The sequence below is a fragment of the Egretta garzetta genome, unplaced genomic scaffold, assembly GCF_000687185.1.
Source record: "Egretta garzetta isolate BGI_Z169 unplaced genomic scaffold, ASM68718v1 scaffold166, whole genome shotgun sequence".
Classification (NCBI taxonomy): Eukaryota; Metazoa; Chordata; class Aves; order Pelecaniformes; family Ardeidae; genus Egretta; species Egretta garzetta.
In genome coordinates this window covers 3478587-3496421 of record NW_009260133.1, presented here as the reverse complement: position 1 = coordinate 3496421, position 17835 = coordinate 3478587, and the positions used below count along the sequence as shown (strand labels likewise).

General features: G+C 40.5%; 1 protein-coding gene across 1 annotated transcript; it reads left to right on the top strand.

Annotated features, from left to right (window-relative positions):
- The first annotated feature begins 79 nt into the window (after positions 1-79).
- Positions 80-17821, top strand: ABCG5 (ATP binding cassette subfamily G member 5). Its single transcript, XM_035897007.1, has 13 exons — positions 80-132; positions 782-903; positions 1356-1492; positions 1712-1810; positions 2819-2951; positions 4487-4626; positions 5745-5874; positions 8541-8754; positions 9027-9232; positions 10094-10232; positions 12947-13132; positions 14791-14903; positions 17598-17821. The coding sequence occupies exons 1-13, from the start codon at positions 80-82 to the stop codon at positions 17792-17794; spliced, it is 1869 nt and encodes a 622-aa protein (XP_035752900.1). The 3' UTR covers positions 17795-17821.
- The last annotated feature ends 14 nt before the right edge of the window (positions 17822-17835 follow it).

Genomic DNA, 17835 nt, shown 5'->3' with positions numbered 1-17835 from the left:
GCACCGGAGGACGTCGGGCAGAGGGTCTCCTGCCCTGGAGAGGAGCAGCAACGGCGGGCAGACAGGCGAGGCGAAGGCCATGACGCAGCCCTGCGACAGCATCAGTGTCCGGGGCGTCTCCTACACTGTCAGGTAGGGCTGGGAAGGCGGCATGGCGAGCCTGTGCCCGCCAGGATCTCCTCTGACCCCAGGGACTGAGGGGAGAGGGGCTGGGACCTTGTGGGCTTCGAGTTCAGCTTCAGCTGAGTAAAGAAGGAGGGATGTTGCCAGGCTGCCCGCCTCACGGCGCTGGGCCGCTTGCCGCAGTGCGTGGTGTGAGGGAGGCAGAGCCAGTCTGTCCTCCCGAGGGTTCACCAGTTCTTCATCGCGTGTCTCTGAAGGAGATGCTTTAGAGGAGATTTCCAAAGATCGTGCCCTTTCCGACTTCCTTTCTTACTGCTGCCAGAAGATAAAGTGAGGCCCTCAGAAAATGGTCAGGTGGATTAATGGCTGGCAAACATCGTCAACAAATGAAGCTTCAGTTCAGGTTTCGCCTTTCGGTTGTAGTCCAAAAGCCTAGCAGTCATTCTGAAAAATCTGTTCAGACTTCATTTTATCATCCAGATAATGCTGAAGTTAAAAAGTTAAACTGGGGAGGAAAGGGGAAAGAATTTTTTTTGTTGTTTTTCAACATTTTAAAATCTTTGCATCCCACATGCAAATAACTATAAACCATTCACTTGTTTATGCAAAACATTAAATTTTCCGCTCGTTCATCTTCTTTTGGTGTTTGTTTTCCAAGAGAACGTGTTGGCCCATGGTGGAACATTTCTTTATATCGTAAAAAATGGACCCGGCAAATACTTAAGGATGTTTCATTTCACATAGAGAGTGGCCAGATTATGGGGATTTTAGGAAATTCTGGTAAGTTGTTCCAGTACTTTAAAAGAAGTAATAATGGAGTTAATATCGGTGACTTTCATAGTGGTGTGAATGTGACAGAGGTCTGTGTTTTAAATAATGAAATTGCAGCTGGTTTTAACCCCTGCTTTGTAAAAATGTGGTACTTGGTTTTCAGACTTCAGTCTTCTGTCATCTAACTAACGATTATAAATTCAATAAAAGATAAGGTTACTTCTAAACCCAGACGTTTCACTATGAATTGTGAATTTGTATGAATTAAATGCTAATTTACACACGTTCTAGGTTTCCAATTTACTTCCCCTTAACTGGCTGCATTTTCAGGCCTATTATTTTAATGTTATTGAGACAAAAACCACCTTTATTCTTTTCATATGTCTCCATCCAAGCGAGGCTACCACTCTTGAAATCATAAAATTCATCTCATCACATGATTAATTTCTTTTGTGTGAAAGGATCTGGGAAAACAACACTTCTGGATGCAATATCAGGAAGATTGGGACATAAAGACAACTTCTTTGGTGAAGTGTATGTGAATGGGCGTCAGCTGAAGAAGGAACAGTTTAGAGATTGCTTCTCTTATGTGCCACAGGTTGATTTCTACATTTATTTTTTTGTGCACTATGCTTCCTCTCATATAAAGAAAGTAAAACTGCCAGTGTAATGGAGTAATGTAATCTGATTGTGATTTTACTAGTAAATTTGGTACAAAGAGGCTAATAAATTGTATGAACGAATGAAAGTGCGAGCAGGGGGCAGATCTTAATTACTACAGGACTAACTGCTTCTTCCTTTTCACTTTTTTTTCCAGAGTGACACTTTGTTAAGTTTCCTTACCATACAAGAGTCTCTGACCTACACTGCTTTACTAACTCTTCAGAAATGCTCCAACAACTTCATCAAAAAGAAGGTCTGTATTTTATCGTCTTCCACCAGAAAGGCAGACGTGATGTCACGTAATGCTTTCGCCAGCACCATTTTCCATCCATGGCTGTGTTTTACGTTTATAAGGTTTTGTAATCCTCATTCTGCAAATGGGGAGAAACCCTCCTGCTGAGGAGCAGGACATAAGCTCTCTGGTGCTCCCCACTTGTGCTGATGCCTCAGGGAATCACCATTATGGTGGGACAAAACTCTCCCGCCCAAAGCTGCAGCAGTTGCTGCTGCAGGAGATGCTGCTATTGGTGTCAAGGTCAGTTCCCCGTCCCCAGCTGGTAAACCCAGTTCTCTGGGGTGTTTAGGGCTATGTGTGCTGGCAAGTCTTGTGGACAGCAGAGGTGACTGACACTACTCTGGCTCCTGTAGGTTGTCTCTCACTGACCAGAACAGCTGCGAAAAGTACTGGTGTAATAAGCCCCCTACAAGTTACTTCCTTAATAAAATAGGTGTGTTTCGGATCTATTAAAGGACTCTTTTGGGCCTCTGTTAGAGAGTAAAGATTGGATATTCCTGGTCAAAGGCTCTTTCTCTCTGTGTTCTCTCCACCTGTCTTCCTCTCAGTGTTTTATATGTCCACAGAATTGATGTGCCTTTCTGCTCCCTTATTTTGGAAGCCAGACCAGCACATTATGCTTCATACCTTAACTTCTAGTCCCACCTCTGAACTCTTCATCTCTTAATGTCAACTGAAGCTAAAGTTCTACTCATTTCAGAATAAATGCAAATAAAATTTAAAAACCAATAACTGAAATAATGTATTAAAAATAATCAAATAGAAATGAGGCCAGATGACTTCCAACTAGAATGGATGCACGCATCATGTTGGGAAAGCCATAACTTAAAATTATGTCTCTTTTTTTGTTGTTGTTGTTGTTTTTCATTTTTTCTTTTTTTTTTTTTTTTTGTTTTTTTTTCATTTTGCACATGGGTATCTGAGCTTGGCTGTGTTTAGTCTTTCTATATTGTAATTATTTTTCAGGTAGATGCGGTTATGGCTGAGCTGAGTCTCAGCCACATTGCTGACAAAATAATTGGAAGCCGTATTTTTTTAGGAATTTCTGGCGGTGAGAGGCGTCGTGTTTCAATTGCAGCCCAGCTATTACAAGATCCCAGTAAGTACCACTGCATGGATTTCCAAAATTAAATAAAGCGGTGTCGCTTTGCACTCCCACCATAGACCTCCATAAACCACTTTAAAATACAGAAGCATTTATATTCTGTAATTCAGCAAAAGCTAGTCTAGTGATGACAAAAGAGGATGGGCAGTAACTCAGGTCTGCCATTAATCTATTTGTTGATCTTGGAAAGCAAACAATTTTAAAGTCTTAGGGACTTTATACTTGCATTTATCCATTTTAAATCTTTCTGGGCTTGCCCTTCCAGTGTATGAATTGCTGGTTGTGTCACGTTAATTTGTAGTTTTTTCTGAGCACATCAGAGCCATGTAGTGGAGTAGCTGCCATTGAGCCATGTATGTGTGAGCACCATGTGCATTCCAGAGCCAAAAGGGTAGTCAGCACATGAGATTTGCTCCTTTGGAAAAGACATAAACAAAACAGAGTAAATGCTCAGAAGCATAATAGCCCTCATGTTGCATTGCCCTTGATAAGAGACCAGATACAGATGAATACCACACTTCTATATGTGGTTGTAGATTTACTGTAAAGAAAAAATATCTGATGAATGAAAATCAAAGGAGAGTAACTAGAAGGATTAGTCATGGGAAACAGCACTGTAAATTTTGTCAGTTTTGAGATAGTTTCTTAAAGGTGCCAGAATCTGATGGGGTGAATGTATAGCACGCTTTTTTTTTTGGATTCTGGAGTCCTCGTAGTAGTGCAGATGTGCTAGAACTGCGTATCAGGCAGGAAGGAGCATTTAAATAGCAAAGTGAAGTATATCACAGGTACTGGTGTGCTGCTAGTGACACCTGGAGAGTTCATTGGGTGTAGCTATTCTCAGTAAAGTTCATTAAACTCTATAGTAAACATAGAGTAATTCTGTGTAGATAAACCTATAGAGAAAGCTCTCCTCTGCTCTTGTCTTGATCAAGGTTGAATTGCCCTCTCCTGTGCTATGTGTCATCTCTGTGAAAATAATGGATTTGACTGTAACTGTTACCCTTCCATGTGCAATGAAATCACAAAGAAAATGCAGTAAAAACCCCTTACCTCTCTCATCTATGGATTTATATATGCTGTATTTTAACAACTCTTAATTTGTTCACAACAAATTCTCTGTGTGTATATAGATTTAATTCAGATGAAAAACTTCTAGCTAATTATGTCATTTATATTTACATTTGTATACAAGCTGAAATTTATTATTGTGCTTAGGAAATGTATACATCAAATCTATTTTGGTAATTTTCAGATTTCACCTGGACTTAGGAAAAAAAAAAGATTATTCTCTCATCCTGCAGTAGGTTTTTATGTCCTTATTCCTAGCCATTGCAACTGAACCACTGAAGCTACCTAAAACTGAAAGACCACAACATGGCAGTATCTATGCATACTCTGCTTTACACATGGAGCTTTACATGTGAAGTAATGTCTATACTACTTGCCAAATTAGCTTCAAAGGCAAAAGCTATAACATTTTCTCCCCATTTACCTGAGTTCTAATGCTATTCCTTGTCATTTCACAGAGGTCATGCTACTTGATGAACCGACAACAGGGCTGGACTGCCTGACTGCAAACCAGATTGTTTCGCTGCTCTCAGAGCTTGCACACAAAGACAGGATTGTGATTATTACGATTCATCAGCCTCGCTCGGAACTCTTCAGGGTAAATGATATCTACTCACTGTTTGCTTTTTTACCAGGCTTTTTAGTACCTAGGTTCTTTTCAGGATAAAAGTACCAGATCCAGTACAGTTGCCTTCAGAGGCTCTCTTCCTTCCCCCTAGCATAAATGCAGGCTCGTCTTGAACTTTATAGCTGTCCTTCTGCCAGGCACAGGACACTTTGGGACACATACCGCACTGTGAAAATAGTATGCACACTGACTGTGTGCCTAACCTTTGTGTTACGCAGCTACCCAAATCAAAAACCCTCTGAGAAGCCATGTAAATCCCCCATGTGTGCAGGCACTGTAAAAACTAGCACTTTATTTATCTTTCCATATTCATATTATAGTAACACTTGCACCTTGAGACAGATAAAGCCATGATTTGGAAAAAAAAAAAAAAAAAAATCTTCCTTTTTCCTCTTTGTGTTGAGTGATGCAGGTACACCTTGGCCATGAGGTGGGGCAGGCCCGCCTTGCAGGGCTTGTGCTGGGAGAGCATTTCTCCCTTCCTGTTGCTATTTCTCACTTCTGACACACCCACCACATGAATCCAAGGCACCTCTTCCCTGCCTGACTGAATTGAGGATAAGCGGTCATGGAGCCAGAGGGGAGTGGTGGTGGTTTTCTGGACTGAAAGCAGCCCTGGTGCCCTGGGAATATGGGTCAATCGTAGCTGGTGGGAACCCTGCCCTGACAAATGTTCACCTGAAGAGCAGTGCTGTTAAAGTCCTGAAGCACTTCAGGATAATCTTCCCAACAATTTGAGGATTTTACAGACAGGGGCTATTAAGCACCAAAGGAGGTCTGTCACTAAGGGAAGGTGCATTAGAACAGCTCCCATTTCTGTTTGTGGATTACCTCTGTATGCTGCTGTTGCTGACAGTTTTGAGAACCACTATTTTTAAGAGCTTACGAATGTGTCATCTTGCATAACTGCTGAGAGGAGCGATAGAAAGGACAAACTTCCTTTGACAGAAGTATACTAAGGAAGTTTGAATGCATCAAAACTGTTTTTCCTGTCAAAGCATTTTTATTACCAAGACAGAAGCTGTACTCAAGAATTAGTGTGCTGCTTCTCGGTATGTATTGCTGATATCTTAACTTGCTCCCCACAGTTATTTGACAAAATAGCCATCATGAGCTTTGGAGAACTGGTTTTCTGTGGGAACCCTATGGAAATGATTACATTTTTTAGCAACTGCGGCTATTCTTGTCCTGAGCAATCAAATCCTTTTGACTTCTTTGGTAAGTTTGTCTAAGTTGTTTTGGTAAAAATATGGGTTGCCTTTAGACAAACAAGTTTTCTTCCCCAAATTAAAGTTCTTCCAGAGATAGGAATTTGTTTGAATTCTTTCCAAACTTTGTAATTGTGCTCAGCTCAGAGATGAGAAAGAGCCGGGCCCATGTAACCTTCACTGACTCCATAAAGCAGAAGTAGTTTGCAGCAGGACTGAAACAGCAGAAAGGAGTAAACTACCAACAAAAAAGGAGTCTCATTTTCACGCAACCTGTGGATTCCTGATGCAGCCTCCCTATGGCTGTCCACTGGAGGTTGGAAAAAATCAATTTGATCCTCAAACTGTGGAAAGTCTCATGCTCTTAAGGACTTTTGCGATGCCAAGCAACTGAAGACAGTTGTTGCCTGAAGGGAAGGATGTAGAACAAATACGGCATGACTGAGGCATCAGTTTCCAGAGACTCACAATTTGAAGTTTCAGAAAGTTTGGGGAGTTGCTAATACCAGGGTAAGCTTACTGGAGCTTACATATTGATGCTTCAGGAGATGATGATAGCAAGCTGTTGGCAAAAGCCAGAGAGTACTGTTTTACCAATTCAAGATGAAAGAAAGTGTCAGCATGAGATTTTGGAAACGAAGCTTGGTTTTGCTGCAGGGCATCTGTGTACCCGATCCATGCAGATATATGTTTGAAGAATATGTGTATGTGTTTGCGTGTGTATATGTACATACATACATGAGTGTATCTATCTATCTATCTTCTTTAATCTAGTATGTAGGTTGAGTTCTGATGACACTAGACGAGTGTTAACAGGGGACTTGACCAATCCAAAAATCTGTGTTCAGAAATGTGGCACGTTCAGAGGCGGCAGTGTTTTTCTATTGTCTAGATGGCATCCAAAACTCAGAGAAAAAAGAGGACTGTTCTTGACATGAAGCTGGAATGGGATGAAGCTGAAAATACTGGTGTGACAGTGAGGATAATTTTGCCTTCATGAATTTGAATAGTCTTGAAAAGCATAGATGATTTGAGACTTAGACCCACTTTCTAAAAAGCTTGGTAAAGAGAGTACTGCATTCTTCAAATGTCAACCTTTGAATGTGACGAGAAAAGGAAAAAAACCCAGTTTAGAGCAAAGAATCATCAGAATATTTAGTCTTTGGAAAATTGGTGGTTTATATTTTTTGTGTGATTTAGTGATGTGAATGAAAGGACAGATTCTGATATCATTTACACCAACAGCAGAGGAGAACAGATCCTGTGTATTGAGCATGGATTATATTACTGAAATGTCGTGTGTTGTGTTTATATAAAAAGTGCAAGTGCATGTTAGGCATTAGCTATTTGGTCTAGTGACTAGTTGGTGGTGTTATTTTTTTAAAACACACCTGCTTGCCATTTATTTTGTGTGTGACTTCCAGGAAGTCACGCTGGCCAAGTTTTAAGAAGCATGTATGCATTTTGTATGTTCATATTTACGAAAGTTATGGCTTCATGTTGGATATGCTTACCATTAAAGACAATTCTGCTGAATTCCAGCTTTCAGAACACCAAGGAAGTATTCGTAAGTTTAATTCGGGTTTTGAGGACAAATTAAGAATCTTGGACAAGGGCTCCTTTTCTCTTGTTCAGTTTGTATTTTGAAGTTTAACGTAGTACTGGAAAATTGAAATCTAAGCATGACAGAAACCTTAAGCATAAATAATTGATAAAGACATCTTAGCAGATGTAGAAGAGTAGTATAAAAATCTGTATGAACAGTTATTCCTGAGAACAACAATCCAGTTTTTGAAACTGTAGATAATACATCGTTATTAGGGAAAAGGGAAATTTCTAGTGCATTTTAATAATATTGCTAACTCCATATGCCTTGTACAAATAGCACACACAAAGTTCTCATCTGCCAATAACAGAATTGCTAGTGTCAGGAATTAATTAATTCTGTGAAGTATTTCCCTTTCGTAAGTTCCATGGCAGTAAGTAATGTTTTCTTCAGCTTGGGCTGAGCCTGCTAGGGGGATTTGGCCTGCCGAACATTCTCTGACTTCGTATTAGAACAGAAGTATGTCTGCGAAGGAGGTGGGTGAAACCCACCGCAACAATGTGCTAGCAGCTCAAGTAGAGAGAGCAGTGTCTCTGCAGCATGAGCTCAGGCTAACTGAAAAATAAAGCTCCAGGGTTATGGAGGAGCAGGCAGAGAACAAGGGGGAATCAGGGAACAGTGTCTGAGCATTTGCCTGAAAACCTGAGAAATACATGACCGGACAGTCCTCTCTTTATCCTCATCAGTGTTCATCCTCAGCTGGTGCTCTGTCTTGCACTTCACTTGGCAGCAGTAGCGCTTCACTGGTTGCACTGCTCTCTGCTGTGCAGGGAGAAAGCGAAAGGTCTGACCAACACACCGCTCAGCCCTTGCGTTTCTGGATAATGTACTCGAGCTTCAGGGTCCTACAGAGGCCACAAAACACAGAGATTTATTGTGGCTGCACAGCTATTCATTCATGCTCCTTCTAATGGAAGGGAGGAGTGAAAGAAACCTTGAATACTTTCAGTGGGCCTTTTCTTCTTCACAGATTTGAGGACAGAGACAAGGAAAGGTTGGTTGTGAGGGGGGAAGAGGTATAAAGGGAAAGTGATGTGTGTATGTATAGTAAACACTTTGTAAATTTACAGTGGATCTGACATCTGTGGACACCCGAAGCAAGGAACGTGAACTCAAAACCTACAGTAGGGTTCAAGTAATTGTGTCAGCCTACAAAAACTCAGAGATCTTTAGCAAAGTACTGGCAGCCATTGAAAGAACAAAGTGTATGAAAGAGCTGCCACCAATACCATTCAAAAACAAAGACTCACCCAGTGCCTTTTACAAATTATGGATTCTTTTACGGTAAGTCTCTTCCCCTTCCTCCGCCCCCCCTTTCTTTTTTTTTTTTAAGAAAAATCTTTTTTCTTATCCACTAATCTTTTGGGAGTTTTCCCCATATATAGATGCACTTTCTTGGTTATTTTGGTCTACCACTGTACTTGTCTCTGTCTTTTGAATATATTACGTTTTTGTGGCCACTGTGTGTGTAAGGTCTGTTCAAAGCTAAATACCCTACCAACATGTGGTCAGTCATAGCTAACAAGTATCTTGTTATTGTTTTGTTTCATTTTCAGGAGGACGACAAGAAACTTCTCCAGAGATAAGATGGGCATCATCATGCGTCTCCTCCAGAATCTGTTATTTGGCTTGTTTGTAGTGTTTTTCCTTCTTAGACTAAGGAGTGACCTGGTAAAAGGAGCTGTGCAGGACCGTGTGGGGCTTGTCTACCAGTGTGTGAGTGCCCCCCCCTACACAGGGATGCTCAATGCTGTTGCCCTGTGTGAGTTTCTGTCCTGTATTATGCACAGCAGCAGGTATTGCTGCCACTATTTGGTAAATAGGGAAAAGTCTTTTTTAAAGGTAGTCATTTAAAGGATCTTAACAGTTTTAGGTACATGTCAGAGCTGATACAGAATCATGGAATTCAAAGGTGAAGTAACAGGAAGCTTCGCACCACAGAAAAAGATTAGCCCATCAGAGGGGCTCCAGGTTCACTGCCCTTAGTGAAGGAATATGCCCTGATCCCTGCCTCTCTCTTTTTGCAGCTGGCCTGTATATGGAGGCTTTATTCTGAACTGTCCAACAGCCCTTAACTTGCCTGCGTGTAGCATTATAAAGGCAGGTCAAAGTCTAGGTCTGTAGTTAACATGTGAAGTGAGATCAAAACCAAAGACGTGGAAAGGATAGAATTGCATAACAGCTATGACAGCAATTAAGGATAATTAAAGAGTATTGTGTGATGCGTTATGTGATGATTACATTTTTCTTGGAGCATTTCTCTTACAGTGGCCATACTAAGACATACTAATTTTTTCTCCTCACCCTGGGATCAGAGCACCTCGAGAAATTATCCAGTGACGGCAGTTTTTTTCATGTCTTTAATTTGTATCTGCAAAAAGAGAAGGGTGTCCTGCATGCTACCTAGTTAGGCCTCTCTCAAGCTTACCAACTTTTGCAATCTGCAGGGAGCATGTTTTGCATTTATGTGTGTGGGGGGGGAAGCAATCAGACTGGTTTAGACAGAATGCTTCTGATATATTCTAAAAGTTGTCTCTGTGCTTCAGGTCATTTTTGCTTGCAACAAGTCTTGGTCTCTTAACTTAAATGGTGATTTAATTTGTTTCTTGTATATTTAATCCAGTCCCGCCTTTGCGTGCTATCAGTGACCAAGAAAATAAAGATGGCTTGTATAAGAACTGGCAAATGCTTTTAGCTTACATAGTACATTTCCTGCCCTTCAGTGTCATCAGCGTGGCAATTTTCAGCACCTTTATTTACTGGTAAGCACTTGTACTCTCTATTGGATTGTTGTTTTCTTTTTGTTATCGGTTTCAATTCCGATGTCCTGGCATGTTTTCCTGCTGTTGTCTCTCAGAATGGTTACAGAAAAAGCTTAAGGGAAGATCACACAACTTTAACCCTTCTCTTTCAGGCAGTGTTAAAACACTAAGTGAGTAAGTTACCAGTTCTCCAGGTAATTTGGGAAGTTTTAATGGCCCCGGGACATTTCTCATTCTTGTGCCATACCGAAACCAGGAAGTGTCATTTTACGTTGCATTTAGAAAGATAGGAAATAAGAGGAAAAAAGTGAGGAAGACAACTGTAGGTACATGGCAGTAACAAAGCTTCGTATTTCTTGGGACATTTGGGGTTTAGCTACAGCATATGGAAGTGATGAGATCTGGATCCCTCTCTTCCACTCTCCAGAGAAAGGCACTAAAATGGATTTCTGATAGTGGAAGAAAGGAGTTGATTGTAAAGCTTGCTTTGCCCTCCCCAGTACATTCATTTCCTCGCATTATTGTGAAGTAGTACCTCAGAATGGGATAATGAAATATTTCATCTGTTCATTGCCGTATCTATGATACAGGTTCGCTCTTCGTTTCTGTTCCATTGGTTTCCCACCTTCCACTTACTTATTCTGAACTTAATACAGTCTATGGCTGCTGGTGCAAGCTAATAGCAAAGTAATAAGGACCAGTTTCTGTCCTTCAAGATTTTTCTGGGTTTTTCGTTTTCCTAACGATGAAAGGAGTGGTGTGGAGTGCACTAAAGTTTTTTTCAAGCAAGGCCATCCTTCTCTTTGTCACCTTAGCTACCTGGGCTTTTATTTCTGCAAGCTGTCAGTGCTGCCTGCTTCGGGCAGTGCTCCCTGAGAAGGTGGCCGTTTGGAAAGCACCTTTTCAGGCTCAATGAGGGAAGGTTTGTGGAGCTTCTGAAGATCACGAGCCACTGTTTGTCATGCTCACTCCTTAACGAATAGGAAATTCATATGTGCAGAGACTTTGCCCTTGTGCTTTGGTAGCTTCACACACAATCAACAATAAAGAGTGTGGTTCCAGTTAATGGGTAATATTTACAGATATTAGGCTCTACACATCTTTGCTAACTTGTGGTTGTCTGGAAGCCATCAGTGATGTGCCAGCATGATTTTGTAGTGCCCCTAGACCTCTTAGGGCAAGCAGTTTCTCTCAGAAATTTCGAAGATTGTATCTGTGCTGGACTAAACTTTCCTGGATGGACTAACTTTTGGAGAGGTTTTGATAGCCTCTGGTATATGCTCTCACATACCATTTCTCTCAGAGTTTGTGTTTGTAGGGTCAGACAGTTTGGGTCAGACAGACCCAAACTCTTACCTGATCAGACACAAGGCAGCTCTGGCCAAGAACAAATAGAGCCACTTTTGCAATCAAGTAAATGGATGCTGTTTATACAGATTTTCCTAGCTAAAGATACCTCTGGGAAATGTTCTAACAGTATATATTATCCTACCATTCTATTACTGTAATATTCTCTCTTCTGAGTTGCTTTTTTTCTTCTCTTTTAGGCTTTCTTCTTTTTCTATTCCCACCCCAGATTTACTAGTCTGTATCTACATAGCTCTTTGTAAAGTATTAGAGCACTTCAGAGAAGGTGATACTTTTATGCTAGAACTTTGGAGAGCTCTTTCTTCTGCACCAATCCATGATTAAAGGTTGTTAAATACCTGCTAGCTCATTGAATGTTTAATACTTGAAGCTGATGTTCAGCCATCTATTTATAATAGATATTATTTTGTTATTACATGCAAAAAAAGCTGCAGGAAACCTGTAAGAAAATTAATACTTCTGTTTTAAGACCATGTTTGAACATGGTGGATTGAAAAAAAAGTCATAGGGCCTTGCACTGAGCAATGAAAAAGAAAAGAAAATGTTGAATAGCTGCTTGTTAGCTAGGCAAAGCATGCAGTCTGTACCAAGCGTGAGGCAATTTTTGTATGAGGTATTTTGGAAAAGAAGAGTAATACGTCACCATGTAACAGAAGATTTTGTTGTCTGCCATATACACTGTAAGGCTGAATTAAGTTTGCCAAGCAATTGCTGGCCTCTCTTAACTTTTTAATCTTTAGTACAGGTTTGGGGGGTGGGGATGTGCTTTTTTTCCTTAGGTGAGCTAGGGAAAAGCTGGGAACAGCGTGTTGTATTACGGAGTGCAGGAGTATGGAGGAAATTGCATTTGGATGAATTGCATAGGTGGTGAATTCAATTAGCCTTCCATTTACTTGAGTATATCTATTTTTACATTTGCATGCACAGTATCAGAAGTGGAAAATTCCATCTGTTAATTATCTGCATAAAGTTGTTCTTTATATATGTGACTTACATAAATAACTCCCACGGCATAGATTCTAAAAGGAGGAGGATGTTAGTTTAAGGGATTGTAAAAGCCACGGTCGTTATCTTGAAACAATGCAGATTTCTGCTACAATTACATCTTTACGTCACCCTCTTTAATCTAGATGGAGAAAACCTAATCTATCTGCACTTATGTCACGATATTAAGTGGATGTCCTTTATGTTAAGGCTCCAAACAACATACCAAGGGTTAAGGCATAAACTGTTCACTTAATGAGCTGTAATTGCAATAAATAAATAAAAACAGAAATAAAAGCCACATTCCAAGTTTAGTACGTAAACACTGGTTTTTAACCGTTCTTTTGCTCATTTTTGTACAGGACTGCGGGGTTGTATCCTGATGCTTCCAGATTTGGAATTTTCTTTGCTGTTGTTTTAGCGTCTCACATAATCGGTGAACTACTAACGCTTGTTATGCTTGGCGTGGTTCAAAACCCAAATATAGTCCAAAGCGGAGTGGTGCTACTTAATTCAGCAGGTGTGATAGTGGGAACGGGACTAGTAAGGTAGGAAAAAGTTTTATTTCATTACGGTGTTAATGTTAAAATAATCTACCGATAGAAGAGTTTCATGACAAGTCTGTATTGCCGACGCTCAATAACGCACAGGTAGCAATGGAAAGAAAGTGCAGGGGTTATCCTTCAGAGGCAGAACTGCCTAATCGTGTTAGATCTTGTACTAAACACACAAAAGAGACAACTTTAGATACCAGCAGAGATATAATTTTTTTCACTTTTTCAAATAAATTGAAGATAAAACTGAGTTACTAATATCTGCCATCTCAGCTGAATTTTTACTTCTGCTGATATTATCACATGAAATACTGTCCTCATTACAGGATTCTACCAAAAAACCCCCCAAACTTTCAACTTTTAGTAACTGTTGCAACTTATCAGGTATGCTATGAATATTGGTTTTTAAAAAAAATTGTTCTCTACCATCTTATTAGTGTTACTCTCAAGTTTAGACTGTAAACTTTTCAGACACTTTTTCTATCTGCAGACTTAACTATATAAAAATAATAAAGTAGTTTAGTAAATATGCAGGAAAATTCTGATCCACTTGCTCTATTACTGTGCAAATAACTATTTTTGCATTGTGACTGCATGAACTTCAAACGTTTTTTCTCTTGTACTTGTCAATACTGATATTACTGTTTTTTGAGAAACTTATCATAACAAATTGTCAAAAAAAAGTTTTGAGATGTTGAGAAAATACGATATGCTCACCTGAGGTCTTTCCAGTGAAAATGAAGTAAGCCTAACAAAAAGATAGTGTCAAGTTGTCCTCGAGAAAAGCATACGAGTCTTCACAAAGCTGATGATGCTTTGTCTCTTCAAAGTAGATCTCAGCTAATACTTGCTTATCAAATAAAACTAAGTTCACATCTAATTAATTTGGTCCCCGCCTAATTTCAGGAATGTTTTTAGTGACAAGACAGTTATTCCCCCTACCATAGTTTAATGCCTTAATGATAACTTTAAAAAAGTATTAGAGTGGTTTCTAACCTTATTTTACAGTAGAGACATTGCTAATTAATATTGTGAATCTATTTGGTGATTAAACTTCATAGGTAATGAAGGATATTAAAAATAGCATTGAGATTTGGGTTGTGGTTTTCCTCTGTTATTTTTTTAAATTATAAATTCTTGCAGTATTTTAGGTGCAGCATAATTGTTGAATAATGTTGTTTCAAAATTTTCATGCTCTTCCTCTTCTCTTTATTCCTTGCTTCATTTTTGTGTTGTTATTACTGTTCTGGTGAACTGATATTCAGTCTTTTTTGGTTTTGAAGATGGAGTGGGGGGTGTGTGGTTTCTCACTTTGGAAGCAACACATTTTTGCAACTAAGGTTTATATTGGGTCTTGTCGTTTTCAGTTTATCACTGCAATGAGAACATCAAAAAACTTCATAGAATTATTTGTGACTGTCCATAAACAAGTCAGGGCTGAATGTTATGGAACTGTACTGAAGTCAGACAGCCTTCATGACTGCCTCCTCACTTAGCACAAAAATGGACTTTATGTTTGGGAACCCTACATGTACGGCCAAGAACTGTTTTTGTAACAGTCTAAGACCAAAGATGAGAGCTTGTTTTAATTTGGGGTAGAATTGGCTCTTGGAATGTAGCAAAAGCCAATTTAACTTCTCTGTTTCTTTAAGGACCATTGAAGAAATGCCAACACCTTTTAAAATACTCAGTTATCTTACCTTCCAAAAATACAGCAGTGAGGTTCTTACAGTCAATGAATTTTATGGTTTAAACTTCACATGTGGTAAGTGTTCAAAAAAAAAGGCCTTTAAATCCATTGTAAAAAATAAATTTTAATGAGATGTTTCTTTTCTTTCTACATACAGTAAAAGTATTTTGATAAGTTAAAGATAACTTAAAAAAAAAAAAGCTTATTAATTAGTAAAGATGTACTATAATGCCATATCATACAATCATGGAAAGGTTTGGGTTGGAAGGGACCTTAAAGATCATCTAGTTCCAACCCCTCTGCCACGGGCAGGGACACCTTCCACTACACCAGGTTGCTCAAAGTCCTGTCCAACCTGGCCTTGAAACATCTAGGTATGGGGCAGCCCACAACTTCTCTGGGCAGCCTGTTCAGTGCCTCATTGTCCTCATAGTGAAGAATTTCTTCCTTGCATCTAATCTACATCTACCCTCTTTCATTTTAAAGCCATTATCCCTTGTCCTATCACTATGTGCCCTTGTAAAAAGTCCCCTTCCAGCATTCTTGTAGGCCCCATCAGGTACTGGAAGGCTGCTGTAAGGTCTCCCCGCAGCCTTCTCTTCTCCAGGCTGAACAACCCCAACTCTCTCAGCCTGTCTTCATAGGAGAGGTGCTCGCATCATCTTCATGGCCCTCCTCTGGACCGACTCCAACAGGTTCATGTCCTTCTTATGTTGCAGGCCCCAGAAATGAACGCAATACTCCAGGTGGGGTCTCATGAGAGACAAGTCCAAGTAGTTGATGTCAGTTGCTCTTCCTTTATCCACCAATGCTGTAACCCTGTCATGGAAGGCCACCAAATTTGTCAGGCACAATTTGCCTTTAGTGGAAGCCATGTTGGCTGTCACCAATCAACTCCTTATTTTCCATGTACCTTAGCAGAGTTTCCAGGAGGATCTGTTCCATGATCTTGCCAGGCACAGAAGTGAGACAGGCCTGAATTTTCCTAGATCTTCCTTTTTTCCCTTTTTAAAAATGGGGGTTTTGCTTCCCTTTTTCCAGGCAGTGGGAGCTTCACCAGGCTGCCATGACTTCTCAAATATGAATAGTGGCTTAGCAACTTCATCCCCCAGTTCCCTCGGGACCTGTGGAAGCATCTCATCAGGTCCTGTGGACTTGTGCACCTTCAGGTTCCTTAGATGGTCCTGAAACTGATCTCCTCCTACAGTGGGTGGTTCTTCACTCTCCCAGTCCCTGCCTTTGCTTTCTGTGACTTGGGCGGTGCAGCTTGAGCACTTGCTGGTGGAGACTGAGACAAAAAAGGCATTGAATACCTCAGCCTTCTCCATATCCTGGGTAACCAGGTCTCCCGTTTCCTTCTGGATAGGGCCCACATTTTCCCTAGTCTTTCTTTTATCACCAACATACCTATAGAAGCTGTTCTTGGTGCCCTTGACGTGCCTGGCCAGATTTAATTCTGTCAGGGCTTTAGCTTTCCTAACCTGATCCCTGGCTACTTGGACAATTTCTCTGTATTCCTCCCAGGCTATCTGTCCTTGCTCCCGCCCTCTAGGGCTTCCTTTTTTTGGAACAGGAGCTCCTTGTTCATCCACGCAGGCCTCCTGGTGTTTTTCCCTGACTTCCTCTTCATTGGGATGCATCAGTCCTGAGCTTGGAGGAGGTGATCCTTGAATATTAACCCACTTTGTTGGGCCCCTCTTCCCTCTGGGGCTTTATCCCCTGGTACTCTACTACTGGTACCAAGCAGAAACCTGAAGAGGCCAAAGTCTGCTCTCCTGAAGTCCAGGGCAGTAAGCTTGCTGTGTGCCCCCCTCAGTGCCCTAAGGATCTTGACCTCCACCATTTCATGGTCACTGCAGCCAAGGCTGCCCTTGAGCTTCACATTCCTCACCATCCCCTCCTTGTTGGTGAGAAGAAGGTCCAGTATAGCACTTCTCCTTGGCTCCACACCTAGACAGAAGTTTGACTTCCTTTTTCCACCATTTCTCATTCTTTCAGTTTTTCACCTTTCTCTTCACTTGTTCTTTTATCCCCCTTTGGGGGTATTTTGGAAGGTAAACTTTGCAGCCTGTTATATGCTTATTAGAGTGGTGTTACACAAATAGAAGATGAATAGAATTGCACAATGTAAGATCAAACATCGGTGCAGGCAGCACTGACAGGTAACACCTGACCAGATGTTTCCTCTCATGCTAGTGAGGCTTCAGTTCAAGATATGTGGGGCTTTGTAGCCAGGTGCCTGTGCTCCTCTCCAAGGCTATACATTCTCTATCCATTAATCTCTCCTGTCCCTCCTCATTACGAGAGCGTAGATGGCAAATGTTAGAAAATGAATCCATGACTTTGGTAGTAATAATAAACAGCTGATTGTTAATGTGCCCTTCAGACAGTCTCTGTTTCTTGGATTCTGGAAGCACTCAACAAATATGAACGCTGTAAGTCTACCACATTGGGCAACTTGCTTCTTGAGGCCCCTCCAGATAATGTGTTGGAAAAGCCGTAAATATTTTTTCGTTTGGCATGAACATAACAGAAAGCTCCTAGTGACCCTTTATTCTTCCCTTCAAAAAAATATGGCATAGATTAACTGCAGAAACATATGGCTTGTCTGTTCTTATTCCAAAACGATGGGAAATATTGCTGTGGGTATAGTTCATCATTAAAGTAACATTAGGGCTAGGTATATTAAATGTATGAGCTAGATACCGAAGCCTGAGTTTTGATTTTACTGCTTCACCTACTAAAGAAATTAATTTTTTCTTTTGACAGGTGGAGCCAACAGTTCCACTGCAGTTAATGCCGCGTGTGTTTTCTCTCATGGCATTCAGTTCATTGAAAAATACTTTCCTGGTGCATTGTCCCGGTTCACAACCAATTTCGTAATACTCTATGCTTTTCTACCAGGACTTGCCATTATAGCAATTTTGAGCTTCAGTATAAGAGAGAGAATTATTGGCAGGCAATAAAAAAGTAGCAGTGCTAACAATGTCTAATAATACACTTTTAA

Bases quoted from the DNA above. Each gene is read 5' to 3' on its own strand.
- ABCG5 (XM_035897007.1), top strand. From the start codon at position 80: ATGACGCAGCCCTGCGACAGCATCAGTGTCCGGGGCGTCTCCTACACT. The intron at 133-781 runs GTAGGGCTGGGA...TTGTTTTCCAAG, and splicing joins GGCGTCTCCTACACTGTCAG to AGAACGTGTTGGCCCATGGT. The intron at 1,493-1,711 runs GTTGATTTCTAC...TTTTTTTTCCAG, and splicing joins GCTTCTCTTATGTGCCACAG to AGTGACACTTTGTTAAGTTT.